This window comes from Salmo salar, chromosome 12 (genome assembly GCF_965601325.2).
Source record: "Salmo salar chromosome 12, fSalSal1, whole genome shotgun sequence".
Lineage (NCBI taxonomy): Eukaryota > Metazoa > Chordata > Actinopteri > Salmoniformes > Salmonidae > Salmo > Salmo salar.
The window spans coordinates 4299267-4314990 of record NC_138302.1 but is presented as its reverse complement, the minus strand read 5'-3'; the positions used below and the strand labels follow the sequence as shown (position 1 = coordinate 4314990).

At 44.7% G+C, this 15724-nt stretch overlaps 1 protein-coding gene across 1 annotated transcript; it reads left to right on the top strand.

Moving 5' to 3' along the window:
• Positions 1-442: 442 nt before the first annotated feature.
• On the top strand, positions 443-14699 carry LOC123725373 (uncharacterized). The gene is made up of 2 exons (XM_045690496.2): positions 443-986; positions 13404-14699. The coding sequence occupies exons 1-2, from the start codon at positions 671-673 to the stop codon at positions 14153-14155; spliced, it is 1068 nt and encodes a 355-aa protein (XP_045546452.2). The 5' UTR covers positions 443-670; the 3' UTR covers positions 14156-14699.
• The last annotated feature ends 1025 nt before the right edge of the window (positions 14700-15724 follow it).

The following is a 15724-nucleotide window of genomic DNA, read 5'->3' as shown; positions in this document are numbered from 1 at the left end:
AGCTAGCTAGCTAACTAAGTTAGCAAACAGAACAATTACTTGATTTCCCCCCAGTGTAACACCACCTATATTTATCTGTTTATTTATCTACCTACTATTCGTACTACAACTATTTGCACATTTCTAAAACACTGATAATATAACACTTGAAAGGTATTTTAGATGTTTCAGTTTGTTGTTTTGTTGTTTTGTCTTCTCAACTTTGTTTCCATGCTAATAAAGCCCATTTTAAATCAATTACCCTTTATGTATCGTTTCATATAATGTTAGAATATTATGATTGAAATAAAATAAAAACCATCGTTAAAAGTGATTCATTTTTTGCATCAAAATTAAATAAACATTTTACTGAACTGCGTTACCCACTCCAGTCAGCAGATGGCGGTCTGGGAATTTAAGGTAATGCTGTTGGTGTGACGTATAATGTAGTGGACGGAACGCTTCTTTCAACATCAGCAACAGTTAGTCAGCCACCTCGGTAGCTTGCTAGACAAAATAGCCGAACCAATAAAGCTCTTTAGACGCTTTAGTGTATATTAGCTACTGTGTTTTAAACCCACTTCTGTCGTCTAGTTAATTATCCGATTTAATGTAATATAGTGTTGTTGTTATTAGTCAGCTAGCGGGCTGGTTAAGTTAGCATTAGCCTAGCTAGCTAACATCCCCGACCATGAGCTCACCAAGCTACTCTCCTGTTAAAGACGACGAGGAGGAGGTCTGCTTGACGGAGGAAGAGGGTCTGTGGCTGAACGTTGTAGTGAAAGAGGAGAAGGAAGAGGAGGATGTTACAGTAAAACAAGAAGTAGAGGGTGAGGCTGTTACAGTGAAAGAAGAAGAGAAAGACGTTTCAGTGAAAGAAGAGGAAGACTCGTTCAGAGTGAAAGACGAGGAAGATGTTAAAGTAAAAGAAGAAGAGGAAGGAGAGATAACTATTATATTGGAAGAAGAAGAAGAGGAGGAGGAAGTTGGTGAACTGATTAACACCAGTAAGTAACGTCTTAATAACAGAAGCACACTATAAATGCCTCATGCTCCTGGTACCTACTACAATACCCCGTTCAAAGGAACTTCAATCTTTTGTCTTGTCCATTCCACCCTCTGCATGGCACACATACACAATCCATGTCTCAAGGCTTTATTAACAAAAAATCCTTCTTTAACCTGTCTTCTCCTCTTTTTAATCTGTACTGATTTTTGAAGTGGATTTAACACTGGCCTCCCTGTGGCTCAGTTGGTAGAGCATGGTGTTTGCAATGGTGTTTGCAACGCCAGGGTTGTGGGTTCGATTCCCACGGGGGGCCAGTATGGGAAAAACATGTATGAAATGTATGCATTCACTACTGTAAGTCGCTCTGGATAAGAGCGTCTGCTAATAGACAAAAATGTAATGTAAATGTAACAACTGACATCAATGAGGGTCAGTCTGTCATTGTGAGAGACAGTCTTTCATGGTCAGGGTCAGTCTGTCATGGTAAGAGACAGTCTGTCATGGTGAGAGACAGTCTGTCATGGTGAGAGACAGTCTGTCATGGTGAGAGACAGTCTGTCATGGTGAGGGTCAGTCTGTCATGGTGAGGGTCAGTCTGTCATGGTGAGGGTCAGTCTGTCATGGTGAGGGTCAGTCTGTCATGGTGAGAGACAGTCTGTCATGGTGAGGGTCAGTCTGTCATGGTGAGAAACAGTCTGTCATGGTGAGAGACAGTCTGTCATTGTGAGAGACAGTCTGTCATGGTGAGAGACAGTCTGTCATGGTGAGAGACAGTCTGTCATGGTGAGAGACAGTCTGTCATGGTGAGAGACAGTCTGTCATGGTGAGGGTCAGTCTGTCATGGTGAGGGTCAGTCTGTCATGGTGAGGGTCAGTCTGTCATGGTGAGGGTCAGTCTGTCATGGTGAGAGACAGTCTGTCATGGTGAGGGTCAGTCTGTCATGGTGAGAAACAGTCTGTCATGGTGAGAGACAGTCTGTCATTGTGAGAGACAGTCTGTCATGGTGAGAGACAGTCTGTCATGGTGAGAGACAGTCTGTCATGGTGAGGGTCAGTCTGTCATGGTGAGAAACAGTCTGTCATGGTGAGAGACAGTCTGTCATGGTGAGGGTCAGTCTGTCATGGTGAGAAACAGTCTGTCATGGTGAGAGACAGTCTGTCATGGTAAGGGTCAGTCTGTCATGGTAAGGGTCAGTCTGTCATGGTGAGAAACAGTCTGTCATGGTAAGAGACGGTGTTTCCTGATGTTTTGTTTACTAAGTCATTTATCAGTTATATTCTATAAGAATCAATCGCTATCTATATATAGATCTTTCTATAACGTAGCCAGTGAGGATTTCCTGTGGTGGACGTCTTGTTACAGCTGTTTAATAAGTCATTAATAATAAATCATTTTTTTTTTATTTGTTATTCAATGTGTTTTTATTTATTTATTTTATTTCACCTTTATTTAACCAGGTAGGATAGTTGAGAACAAGTTCTCATTTATAACTGCGACCTGGCCAAGATAAAGCAAAGCAGTTCGACAACAACACATGGAGTAAAACAAACATACAGTCAATAATACAGTAGAAAAATAAGTCTATATACAATGTGAGCAAATGAGCAAGTTCTCATTTATAACTGCGACCTGGCCAAGATAAAGCAAAGCAGTTCGACAACAACACATGGAGTAAAACAAACATACAGTCAATAATACAGTAGAAAAATAAGTCTATATACAATGTGAGCAAATGAGGTGAGATAAGGGAGGTAAAGGCAAAAAAGTCCATGGTGGCGAAGTCAATACAATATAGCAAGTAAAAAACTGGAATGGTAGATTTGACAGTAGATGAGTGTGCAAAGTAGAAATACTGGGGTGCAAAGGAGCAAAATAAATAAATACAGTAGGGGAAGAGGTAGTTGTTTGGGCTATTTATAGATGGGCAATGTAGAGGTGCAGTGATCTGTGAGCTGCTCTGACAGCTGGTGCTTAAAGCTAATGAGGTGAGATAAGGGAGGTAAGGCAATAAATAGGCCATGTTGGCGAAGTAATTACAATATAGCAATTAAATACTGGAATGGTAGAATGTGCAGAAGATGAATGTGCAAGTAGAGATACTGGGGTGCAAAGAAGCAGGATAAATAAATACAGTATGGGGATGAGGTAGGTAGATTGGATGGGCTGTTTACAGATGGGCTATGTACAGGTGCAGTGATCTGTGAGCTGCTCTGACAGCTGGTGCTTAAAGCTAGTGAGGGAGATATGAGTCTCCAGCTTCAGAGATTATTTTTTTTGCAGTTCGTTCCAGTCATTGGCAGCAGAGAACTGAGAAGGAGAGGCGGCCAAAGGAAGAATTGGCTTTTTTGGGGGTGACCCGTGAGATATACCTGCTGGAGGGCGTGGTGGAGGGCGTGGTGGAGGGCGTGCTGGAGGGAGTGTTGGAGGGCGTGGTGGAGGGCGTGCTGGAGGGCCTGCTGGAGGGAGTGCTGGAGCGCGTGTTGGAGGGCCTGCTGGAGAGCGTGCTGGAGGGAGTGTTGGAGGGCGTGCTGGAGGGAGTGTTGGAGGGAGTGTTGGAGCGCGTGCTGGAGCGCGTGCTGGAGGGAGTGTTGGAGGGCGTGCTGGAGGGCGTGCTGGAGCGCATGTTGGAGGGCCTGCTGGAGCGAGTGTGATATTAAGATATAAAGTAGGGATGATATATCTGTCAACGTATCGCAATCGGACGATTATTAACTAAAAATGGCAACATCGGTATCGGCCCATTGTCTAGTTTAACGCCGATGTGCAAAACCGATGTCAAAGATGACGTGCTTACCTCTATAACGTAAGTACATGACGTAATGACGCCACGTAAATGTTTTTTTGGCGCTACACGTGCAACACAGCATTCCTAACCTAGCCCACAATGTCTGCTGTGTGGATCGAGCAGTCTACAAGTCCAGCGGTCATTTGAAAGAGGAAGAACATTTCAGCGAGAGACAACTCAAAGGCGACATACATTTAACGCCAAGATAATGGAATTCATTGCCCTTGATAATAAACCGTTCTCTGTTGTGGGTGATGTCTTTCGACCAACTGGTCGAGCATCGGTAAACACTACCAAGTAGGAGATATTTTACAGATGTGAGCACCGGTACACACTACCAAGTGCGCTATTTTTCAAATGTTGCCCTACCAGAGTTACACAGTAATAGCGTCACTGCTATTAGCTTCACGACATACTATGGAACACCGTTTGGGTCTTTGCGTGTCAAAAAAAGATACACACGTCAAATAACACTATTTGACAATAACACTATTTAACGTGTTAAATAAGCTTTTAATTTAACACATCGTATAACACAGTTCTATTATAGAATGTTGTTTGTTCTGAATTTGCCCGTTCAAGCCAAGCGCCACCACTACTACTATCAGTAGCACTGTCAAAGCTGTACAAAAAAAAAGTCTGCAAACATGCAAACACCGGCCACGAACATGTGTTTACAATACCGCATTGGTAATAAAGGATTATTTGTTCGACCACAACTTCTGGGGTAGCTAGCTTTAGCCTGGTACCTAGCTAGCACCAACACAACCAGTCTGAAAACAATGACCAGTAGAAACTGCAGTCATTTTTCATTATTCTTAGCAATGATTTAGGAATCCTTGTAACTATTAGCTAGGTAGCTACTTGTTGTTCATCTATTGAAATTGAACTTCAGTTCATGAAAATAAATAGCTAGCCAGCTACTTAACCCTGTTGCCCTAAAGCTAAAGTTATAAGCAGCCGGGCTAGCTTCATCTGACTAGTGAGGCTCGACCGGACCGGGTTATGTGTTGTGAAGCTAGCCACAATAAGGATTAGGCACAATAGTGGACTTTGCGGTTTGCCTTCAAAATAAAAGTACCTTTTTGAAAGTGTTGAAGAAGTTTACATTTGGTGGATTCATGCCATATTTAGACTAGAGCAGTGGTTCCCAAACGTGTTAGTGGCTCAGTTGGTAGAGCATGGTGTTTGCAACGCCAGCATGGTGTGTGCAACGCCAGGGTTGTGGGTTCGATTCCCACGGGGGGACAGTATAAAAAAAATAAAAATGCATGAAATGAAATGTATGCATTCACTACTGTAAGTCGCTCTGGATAAGAGCATCTGCTAAATGACTAAAATGTAAATATAAATGTAAAACGTGTTATAGTCCTGTACCCCTTCAAACATTCAACCTCCAGCTGTACCCCCTCTAGCACCAGGGTCAGCGCACTCTCAAATGTTGTTTTTTATGCAATCAATGTAAGCAGGACTCTACACACACTGACAGGACTCTACACACTCTGACAGGACTCTACACACTCTGACAGGACTCTACACACTCTGACAGGACTCTACACACTCTGACAGGACTCTACGCACTCTGACAGGACTCTACACACTCTGACAGGGCTCTACGCACTCCGACAGGGCTCTACGCACTCTGACAGGGCTCTACGCACTCTGACAGGACTCTACGCACTCTGACAGGACTCTACGCACTCTGACAGGGCTCTACGCACTCTGACAGGGCTCTACGCACTCTGACAGGGCTCTACGCACTCTGACAGGGCTCTACGCACTCTGACAGGACTCTACACACTGACAGGACTCTACACACTGACGGGACTCTACGCACTCTGACAGGACTCTACGCACTCTGACAGGACCCTACACACTGACAGGACCCTACACACTGAAAGGACCCTACACACTGACAGGACTCTACACACTGACAGGACTCTGACAGGACTCTACACACTGACAGGACCCTACATACTGACAGGACTCTGACAGGACTCTACACACTGACAGGACTCTACACACTGACAGGACTCTACACACTGACAGGACTCTACACACTGACAGGACTCTACACACTGACAGGACTCTACACACTGACAGGACTCTGCACACTGACAGGACTCTGCACACTGACAGGACTCTGACAGGACTCTACACACTGACAGGACCCTACACACTGACAGGACTCTACACGCTGACAGGACTCTACACGCTGACAGGACTCTACACACTCTGACAGGACTCTACACACTCTGACAGGACTCTACACACTGACAGGACTCTACACACTGACAGGACCCTACACACTGACAGGACTCTACACAATAATGATGAAAGAGCTTAGCCTGACTGAACAGCCAAACACGATGGCTCTCCTCACAGGACTCTACACACTGACAGGACTCTGCACACTGACAGGACTCTGCACACTGACAGGACTCTGACAGGACTCTGCACACTGACAGGACTCTGACAGGACTCTACACACTGACAGGACCCTACACACTGACAGGACCCTACACGCTGACAGGACTCTACACACTGACAGGACTCTACACACTGACAGGACTCTGACAGGACTCTGCACACTGACAGGACTCTGACAGGACTCTACACACTGACAGGACCCTACACACTGACAGGACCCTACACGCTGACAGGACTCTACACACTGACAGGACTCTACACACTGACAGGACCCTACACACTGACAGGACTCTACACACTGACAGGACTCTACACAATAATGATGAAAGAGCTTAGCCTGACTGAACAGCCAAACACGATGGCTCTCCTGACAGGACTCTACACACTGACAGGACTCTACACACTGACAGGACTCTGCACACTGACAGGACTCTGCACACTGACAGGACTCTGACAGGACTCTGCACACTGACAGGACTCTGACAGGACTCTACACACTGACAGGACCCTACACACTGACAGGACCCTACACGCTGACAGGACTCTACACACTGACAGGACTCTACACACTGACAGGACCCTACACACTGACAGGACTCTACACACTGACAGGACTCTACACACTGACAGGACTCTACACACTGACAGGACTCTGCACACTGACAGGACTCTGCACACCTGACAGGACTCTACACACTGACAGGACTCTACACACTGACAGGACCCTACACACTGACAGGACTCTACACGCTGACAGGACTCTACACGCTGACAGGACTCTACACACTCTGACAGGACTCTACACACTCTGACAGGACTCTACACACTCTGACAGGACTCTACACACTCTGACAGGACTCTACGCACTCTGACAGGACTCTACGCACTCTGACAGGGCTCTACAGCACTCTGACAGGGCTCTACGCACTCTGACAGGACTCTACGCACTCTGACAGGGCTCTACGCACTCTGACAGGGCTCTACGCACTCTGACAGGGCTCTACGCACTCTGACAGGACTCTACACACTCTGACAGGACTCTACGCACTCTGACAGGGCTCTACGCACTCTGACAGGACTCTACACTCTGACAGGACTCTACGCACTCTGACAGGACTCTACACACTGACAGGACTCTACACACTGACAGGACTCTGCACACTGACAGGACTCTACACCTGACAGGACTCTGCACACTGACAGGACTCTGACAGGACTCTACACACTGACAGGACTCTACGCACTCGACAGGACTCTACACACTGACAGGACTCTACACACTGACAGGACTCTGACAGGACTCTACACACTGACAGGACTCTACACACTGACAGGACTCTGACAGGACTCTACACACTGACAGGACTCTACACACTCTGACAGGACTCTACACACTGACAGGACTCTACACTACACACTGACAGGACCCTACACGCTGACAGGACTCTACACACTGACAGGACTCTACACACTGACAGGACCCTACACACTGACAGGACTCTACACACTGACAGGACTCTCACCGACAGGACCTACACACTGACAGGAGCTCTACGCACTGACTGAACAGCCAAACACGATGGCTCTCCTGACAGGACTCTACACACTGACAGGACTCTACACACTGACAGGACTCTGCACACTGACAGGACTCTGCACACTGACAGGACTCTGACAGGACTCTGCACACTGACAGGACTCTGACAGGACTCTACACACTGACAGGACCCTACACACTGACAGGACCCTACACGCTGACAGGACTCTACACACTGACAGGACTCTACACACTGACAGGACCCTACACACTGACAGGACTCTACACACTGACAGGACTCTACACACTGACAGGACTCTACACACTGACAGGACTCTGCACACTGACAGGACTCTGCACACTGACAGGACTCTGACAGGACTCTGCACACTGACAGGACCCTACACACTGACAGGACTCTACACACTGACAGGACTCTACACGCTGACAGGACTCTACACGCTGACAGGACTCTACACACTGACAGGACTCTACACACTCTGACAGGACTCTACACACTCTGACAGGACTCTACACACTCTGACAGGACTCTACGCACTCTGACAGGACTCTACACACTCTGACAGGGCTCTACAGACTCTGACAGGACTCTACACACTCTGACAGGACTCTAGACACTGACAGGACTCTACACACTCTGACAGGACTCTATACACTCTGACAGGGCTCTACACACTCTGACAGGACTCTACGCACTCTGACAGGACTCTACGCACTCTGACAGGGCTCTACGCACTCTGACAGGACTCTACACTCTGACAGGACTCTACGCACTCTGACAGGACTCTACGCACTCTGACAGGACTCTACACACTGACAGGACTCTACACACTGACAGGACTCTATGCACTCTGACAGGACTCTACGCACTCTGACAGGACTCTACGCACTCTGACAGGACTCCAAACACTGACAGGACTCTACACACACTGACAGGACTCTACGCACACTGACAGGACTCTACGCACTCTGACAGGACTCTACGCACTCTGACAGGACTCTACGCACTCTGACAGGGCTCTACGCACTCTGACAGGGCTCTACGCACTCTGACAGGGCTCTACGCACTCTGACAGGACTCTACGCACACTGACAGGGCTCTACGCACACTGACAGGACTCTAGCACACTGACAGGACTCTACACACTGACAGGACTCTGCACACTGACAGGACTCTGCCAGGACTCTGCACACTGACAGGACTCTGACAGGACTCTACACACTGACAGGACCCTACACACTGACAGGACCCTACACGCTGACAGGACTCTACACACTGACAGGACTCTACACACTGACAGGACTCTACACACTGACAGGACTCTACACACTGACAGGACTCTGCACACTGACAGGACTCTGACAGGACTCTGCACACTGACAGGACTCTGACAGGACTCTACACACTGACAGGACCCTACACACTGACAGGACTCTACACGCTGACAGGACTCTACACGCTGACAGGACTCTACACGCTGACAGGACTCTACACACTCTGACAGGACTCTACACACTCTGACAGGACTCTACGCACTCTGACAGGACTCTACGCACTCTGACAGGACTCTACGCACTCTGACAGGACTCTACACACTCTGACAGGGCTCTACAGACTCTGACAGGACTCTACACACTCTGACAGGACTCTAGACACTGACAGGACTCTACACACTCTGACAGGACTCTACACACTGACAGGACTCTACACACTCTGACAGGGCTCTACACACTCTGACAGGACTCTACGCACTCTGACAGGACTCTACGCACTCTGACAGGGCTCTACGCACTCTGACAGGACTCTACCACTCTGACAGGACTCTACGCACTCTGACAGGACTCTACGCACTCTGACAGGACTCTACGCACTCTGACAGGACTCTACACACACTGACAGGACTCTACCACACTGACAGGACTCTACGCACTCTGACAGGACTCTACGCACTCTGACAGGACTCTACGCACTCTGACAGGGCTCTACGCACTCTGACAGGGCTCTACGCACTCTGACAGGACTCTACGCACACTGACAGGACTCTACGCACACTGACAGGACTCTACGCACACTGACAGGACTCTACGCACACTGACAGGACTCTACACACTGACAGGACTCTACACACTGACAGGATATATACACCTTCCCCCTATACATATCTACTGACTGACTTAATGTCTTCTTATATCTGTTGGGTTTTTATTCTACCTTATTTTCTAGTATTATATTGTTATTGATTATTACATTGTTATTGATTATTGCATTGTTATTGATTATTGCATTGTTATTGATTATTACATTGTTATTGATGTATTGCATTGTTATTGATTATTACATTGTTGAATATTACATTGTTATTGATTATTGATTTATTGCATTGTTGTTGATTATTACATTGTTATTGATTTATTGCATTGTTATTGATTTATTGCATTGTTATTGATTATTACATTGTTGTTGATTATTACATTGTTATTGATTTATTGCATTGTTATTGATTATTACATTGTTATTGATTTATTGCATTGTTATTGATTATTACATTGTTGTTGATTATTACATTGTTATTGATTATTACATTGTTATTGATTTATTGCATTGTTATTGATTATTGCATTGTTATTGATTATTGCATTGTTATTGATTATTACATTGTTGTTGATTATTACATTGTTGTTGATTATTACATTGTTATTGATTATTACATTGTTATTGATGTATTGCATTGTTATTGATTATTACATTGTTATTGATTATTACATTGTTGTTGATTATTGCATTGTTGATGATTATTGCATTGTTATTGATTATTGATGTATTGCATTGTTATTGATTATTGCATTGTTATTGATTATTGCATTGTTATTGATTATTGCATTGTTATTGATTATTACATTGTGGTTGATTATTGCATTGTTGTTGATTTATTGCATTGTTATTGATTTATTGCATTGTTGTTGATTTATTGCATTGTTATTGATTTATTGCATTGTTATTGATTTATTGCATTGTTATTTCATTGTTATTGCATTGTTATTGATTATTGCATTGTTATTGATTATTGCATTGTTGGGTTTAGAGCTGAGAGAGAGTCATTTCACTGTACTTGTCCACGTGACATTGACACTTGAAACTAACGCCGATGGAAAAGCCAGCCAAATAGAATTTTACTGATTTTGAAGTGTTTTAAAAAAAAGTATAAAGCAGTTGATTTGCAACGATGACACAAACATTATATTAAGCGGGACATTTAAATAAGCCTTACAATTGAGGCGGCAGGTAGCCTAGTGGTTAGAGCGTGGGGGCCAGTGACCGAAAGGTTGCTAGATCGAATCCTCGAGCTGACATGGTAAAAAAGAAATCTGTCGTTCTGCCCCTGAATAAGGCAGTTAACTCACTGTTCCCCGGTAGGCCGTCATTGTAAATACGAATTTTTCCTTAACTGACTTGCCTAGTTAAATAAAGGTTAAATAAATAAATGATTATCCAAAAGTAAAATGTGAAATGCACTTATAAGCAACCTGTAAATGGAGGCTATATTAGCTGTCAGCCTATGAGAACTCCCCTGAGTTTTCCCCCATGGTGGTGAATTAGTGAATAGACACAGAGCTTAATGTGAGTTTCCTTGAGAAGCACTCCTGATCTTGTGCTGTAATATTCAGAATACATTGTGAATTAGTAGATAATGCAGATATAAACTCCTATATATAAAATAAACGTCCTCTCACTGTCAACTGCGTTTATTTTCAGCAAACTTAACATGTGTAAATATTTGTATGAACATAACAAGATTCAACAACTGAGACATAAACTGAACAAGTTCCACAGACATGTGACTAACAGAAATGGAATAATGTGTCCCTGAACAAAGGGGGGGGGGGGGTCAAAATCAAAAGTAACAGTCAGTATCTGGTGTGGCCACCAGCTGCATTAAGTACTGCAGTGCATCTCCTCCTCATGGACTGCACCCGATTTGCCAGTTCTTCCACCAAGGCACCTGCAAGTTCCCTGACATTTCTGGGGGGGATGGCCCTAGTCCTCACCCTCCGATCCAACAGGTCCCAGACGTGCTCAATGGGATTGAGATCCGGGCTCTTCGCTGGCCATGGCAGAACACTGACATTCCTGTCTTGCAGGAAATCACGCACAAAACAAGCAGTATTGCTGGTGGCATTGTCATGCTGGAGGGTCATGTCAGGATGAGCCTGCAGGAAGGGTACCACATGAGGGAGGAGGATGTCTTCCCTTTAACGCACAGCGTTGAGATTGCCTGCAATGACAACAAGCTCAGTCCGATGATGCTGTGACACACCGCCCCAGACCATGACGGACCCTCCACCTCCAAATCGATCCCGCTCCAGAGTACAGGCCTCGGTGTAACACTCATTCCTTCGATGATAAACGTGAATCTGACCATCACCCCTGGTGAGACAAAACCGCGACTCGTCAGTGAAGAGCACGTTTTGCCAGTCCTGTCTGGTCCAGCGACGGTGGGTTTGTGCCCATAGGCGACGTCGTTGCCGGTGATGTCTGGTGAGGACCTCCCTTACAACAGGCCTACAAGCCCTCAGTCCAGCCTCTCTCAGCCTATCGCGGACAGTCTGAGCACTGATGGAGGGATTGTGCATTCCTGGTGTAACTCGGGCAGTTGTTGTTGCCATCCTGTACCTGTCCCGCAGGTGTGATGTTCGGATGTACCGATCCTGTGCAGGTGTTGTTACACGTGGTCTGCCACTGCGAAGACGATCAGCTGTCCGTCCTGTCTCCCTGTAGTCTCTCACAGTAAGGACATTGCCATTTATTGCCCTGGCCACATCTGCAATCCTCATGCCTCCTTGCAGCATGCCTAAGGCACGTTCACGCAGATGAGCAGGGACCCTGGGCATCTTTCTTTTGGTGTTTTTCAGAGTCAGTAGAAAGGCCTCTTTTAGTGTCCTAAGTTGCCTGCCGTCTGTAAGCTGTTAGTGTCTTAACGACCGTTCCACAGGTGCATGTTCATTAATTGTGGTTCATTCAACAAGCATGGGAAACAGTGTTTAAACCCTTTACAATGAAGATCTGTGAAGTTATTTGGATTTTTACGAATTATCTTTGAAAGACAGGGTCCTGAAAAGGGGACGTTTCTTTTTTTTGCTGAGTTTACTATCAAATCAAAGTTTATTTGTCACGTGCGCCGAATACAACAGCTATAGACCTTACAGTGAAATGCTTTACTACATCCGTAACTAACGGTTTCCTCATTAGCATGGAGGAGTTTCTACAACCGAATTGCGGGCACATTGCTTTCGTGCAGCTATTTTAGCAAACACAGACCATAAGTCGTCTGGCACACTGCTTAGGATTTCAACAACTTCAATAACTTATTTCTCGCCTACAATTTCTAGTTACCACTAACTACAATCATCACTTTTACTACAAAGTGGAATTGTTTTTAAACAAAATATAGCTATTATTGCACACTCGACTGTCATATTAAGACAATTGTGAAATAAGTTTGCAAAAACATTTTAAACATTAATTTCAGACGTCAATTGTTGTACAACTTCCTGCTCTGGGCATCACCTTTTACCTCAAATAAACAGTGGATTACCGCTGTTGTGGGACTTTAACCATCTGTCTTACTTTGTTGTTCACACAGGAGAGAGACGGGACTATAGTGGATCCTCTGGGGAGCCTCAACAACATCATGATGCTGACGAGGCAGAGAAGAGTCTCTCCAGATCAGAAAACCTCAAGAAACCCCAGCAGAGACCCACAGGGAAGAAATCTCACCACTGCCCTGACTGTGGGAAGAGTTACTCAAGATCAGATTCACTAAAAGTACACCTGAGAATTCACACAGGAGAGAAACCTTACCACTGCTCTGACTGTGGGAAGAGATTTACCTCTTCGGCAGATCTTAAAAGACATGAGAGAATCCACACAGGAGAAAAACCTTATAGCTGTAATCAATGTGGGAAGAGTTTCACAACATCTAGTCAGTTGACTATACACCAGAGAACGCACACAGGAGAGAAACCGTACCACTGCTCTGACTGCGGAAAGCATTTTCTTAAGTCAGGACATTTAAAATCACACCAGAGAACACACACAGTAGAGAAACCTTATAGCTGTGATCAATGTGGGAAGAGTTTTACTCACTCAAGCTGCCTGATAGTGCACCAGAGAACACACACAGGAGAGAAACCTTATAGCTGTGATCAATGTGGGAAGAGTTTTGTTACTTCTAGCCGTCTGACTATACACCGGAGAACACACACAGGAGAGAAACCTTATAGCTGTGCTCAATGTGGGAAGAGTTTTGTTACATCTAGCAGTCTGATTATACACCAGCGGACACACAGGAGAGAAATCAATGTGGCAAGAGATCCTCTGGTAAAAGATCTCTGATTAAACAATCAGAAAATACGGCCTCGCGAGTGGCGCAGTGGTCTAAGGCACTGCATCGTAGTCTTAGCTGTGCCACTAGAGATCCCGGTTCGAGGCTTTGGACTGGTGGAATAGATTCCCAGTGTGGAATGAGGTACAGTCAGTTAGGGAACCTAATTGTGGAAAGACATTTTCTAGGACACAGGACAATATAGATGCTGTTTTCTGTCAAGTTTTTTGACTGAGAATGTTGTTGATGCCTGAAAACACCTGAGGGGAACACACAGGAGAAAAGCCTTTCCTATGTTCCACTATGAGAATGTTGTTGATGCCATGTGAAATCATGTTTGTATAAAAATATTACTAAAATAAAATAGGCCTACTTTAGTTGTTTTCCTCTCAAGAAATGATCCATGTCTAAAATCAGATTTATAATTTTAAAATGTGTATTTTTATTTTCATTATGGATTTGGATTTGATTGAATACAAGTATGACCCCCCCTCAGATGTTCATGATATGACTTGGAAAGTTGTAGATTTTATTAAATAGATTTTTTTTTTTAAATGTGTATTTCTTGATTCTAACCTTGAGAAAAAGAAAAAAAAACTAGTCAATTTTAGTTGTTTTGTTTCATTGAATTAATTTGTGTACTAGTCTTCAAACTAAAGGTGTATGAAAATGTGATGACCTCTCTGATAACAGTTGTTGACATGAAGAACATTCACTTGCTATGCTCATCAATGTTACCAGATGTATTATATATTATATTATTATTATATATTATTATTCATGTCAGAGAAAGAAAACACAGATGCTGATTGTAAAAAAAAAAAGCATTTGATTTAATACAACTTATTTTTATCAGAATAAAAATCAAACGTGGAACGCAAATAGTAGACGTTCATTACAGTGCATTATGGGGTTGCTGGGTTTATTATGGATCCCCATTAGTTCCTGCCAAGGCAGAAGCTACTCTTCCTGGGGTTTATTAAGGATCCCCATTAGTTCCTGCCAAGGCAGCAGCTACTCTTCCTGGAGTTTATTATGGATCCCCATTAGTTCCTGCCAAGTCAGCATCTACTCTTCCTGGGGTTTATTATGGATCCCCATTAGTTCCTGCCAAGTCAGCATCTACTCTTCCTGGGGTTTATTATGGATCCCCATTAGTTCCTGCCAAGGCAGCAGCTACTCTTCCTGGGGTTTATTATGGATCCCCATTAGTTCCTGCCAAGTCAGCAGCTACTCTTCCTGGGGTTTATTATGGATCCCCATTAGTTCCTGCCAAGTCAGCAGCTACTCTTCCTGGGGTTTATTATGGATCCCCATTAGTTCCTGCCAAGACAGCATCTACTCTTCCTGGGGTTTATTATGGATCCCCATTAGTTCCTGCCAAGGCAGCAGCTACTCTTCCTGGGGTTTATTATGGATCCCCATTAGTTCCTGCCAAGTCAGCAGCTACTCTTCCTGGGGTTTATTATGGATCCCCATTAGTTCCTGCCAAGTCAGCAGCTACTCTTCCTGGGGTTTATTATGGATCCCCATTAGTTCCTGCCAAGTCAGCATCTACTCTTCCTGGGGTTTATTATGGA

Bases quoted from the DNA above. Each gene is read 5' to 3' on its own strand.
- LOC123725373 (XM_045690496.2), top strand. From the start codon at position 671: ATGAGCTCACCAAGCTACTCTCCTGTTAAAGACGACGAGGAGGAGGTC. The intron at 987-13,403 runs GTAAGTAACGTC...TTGTTCACACAG, and splicing joins TGGTGAACTGATTAACACCA to GAGAGAGACGGGACTATAGT.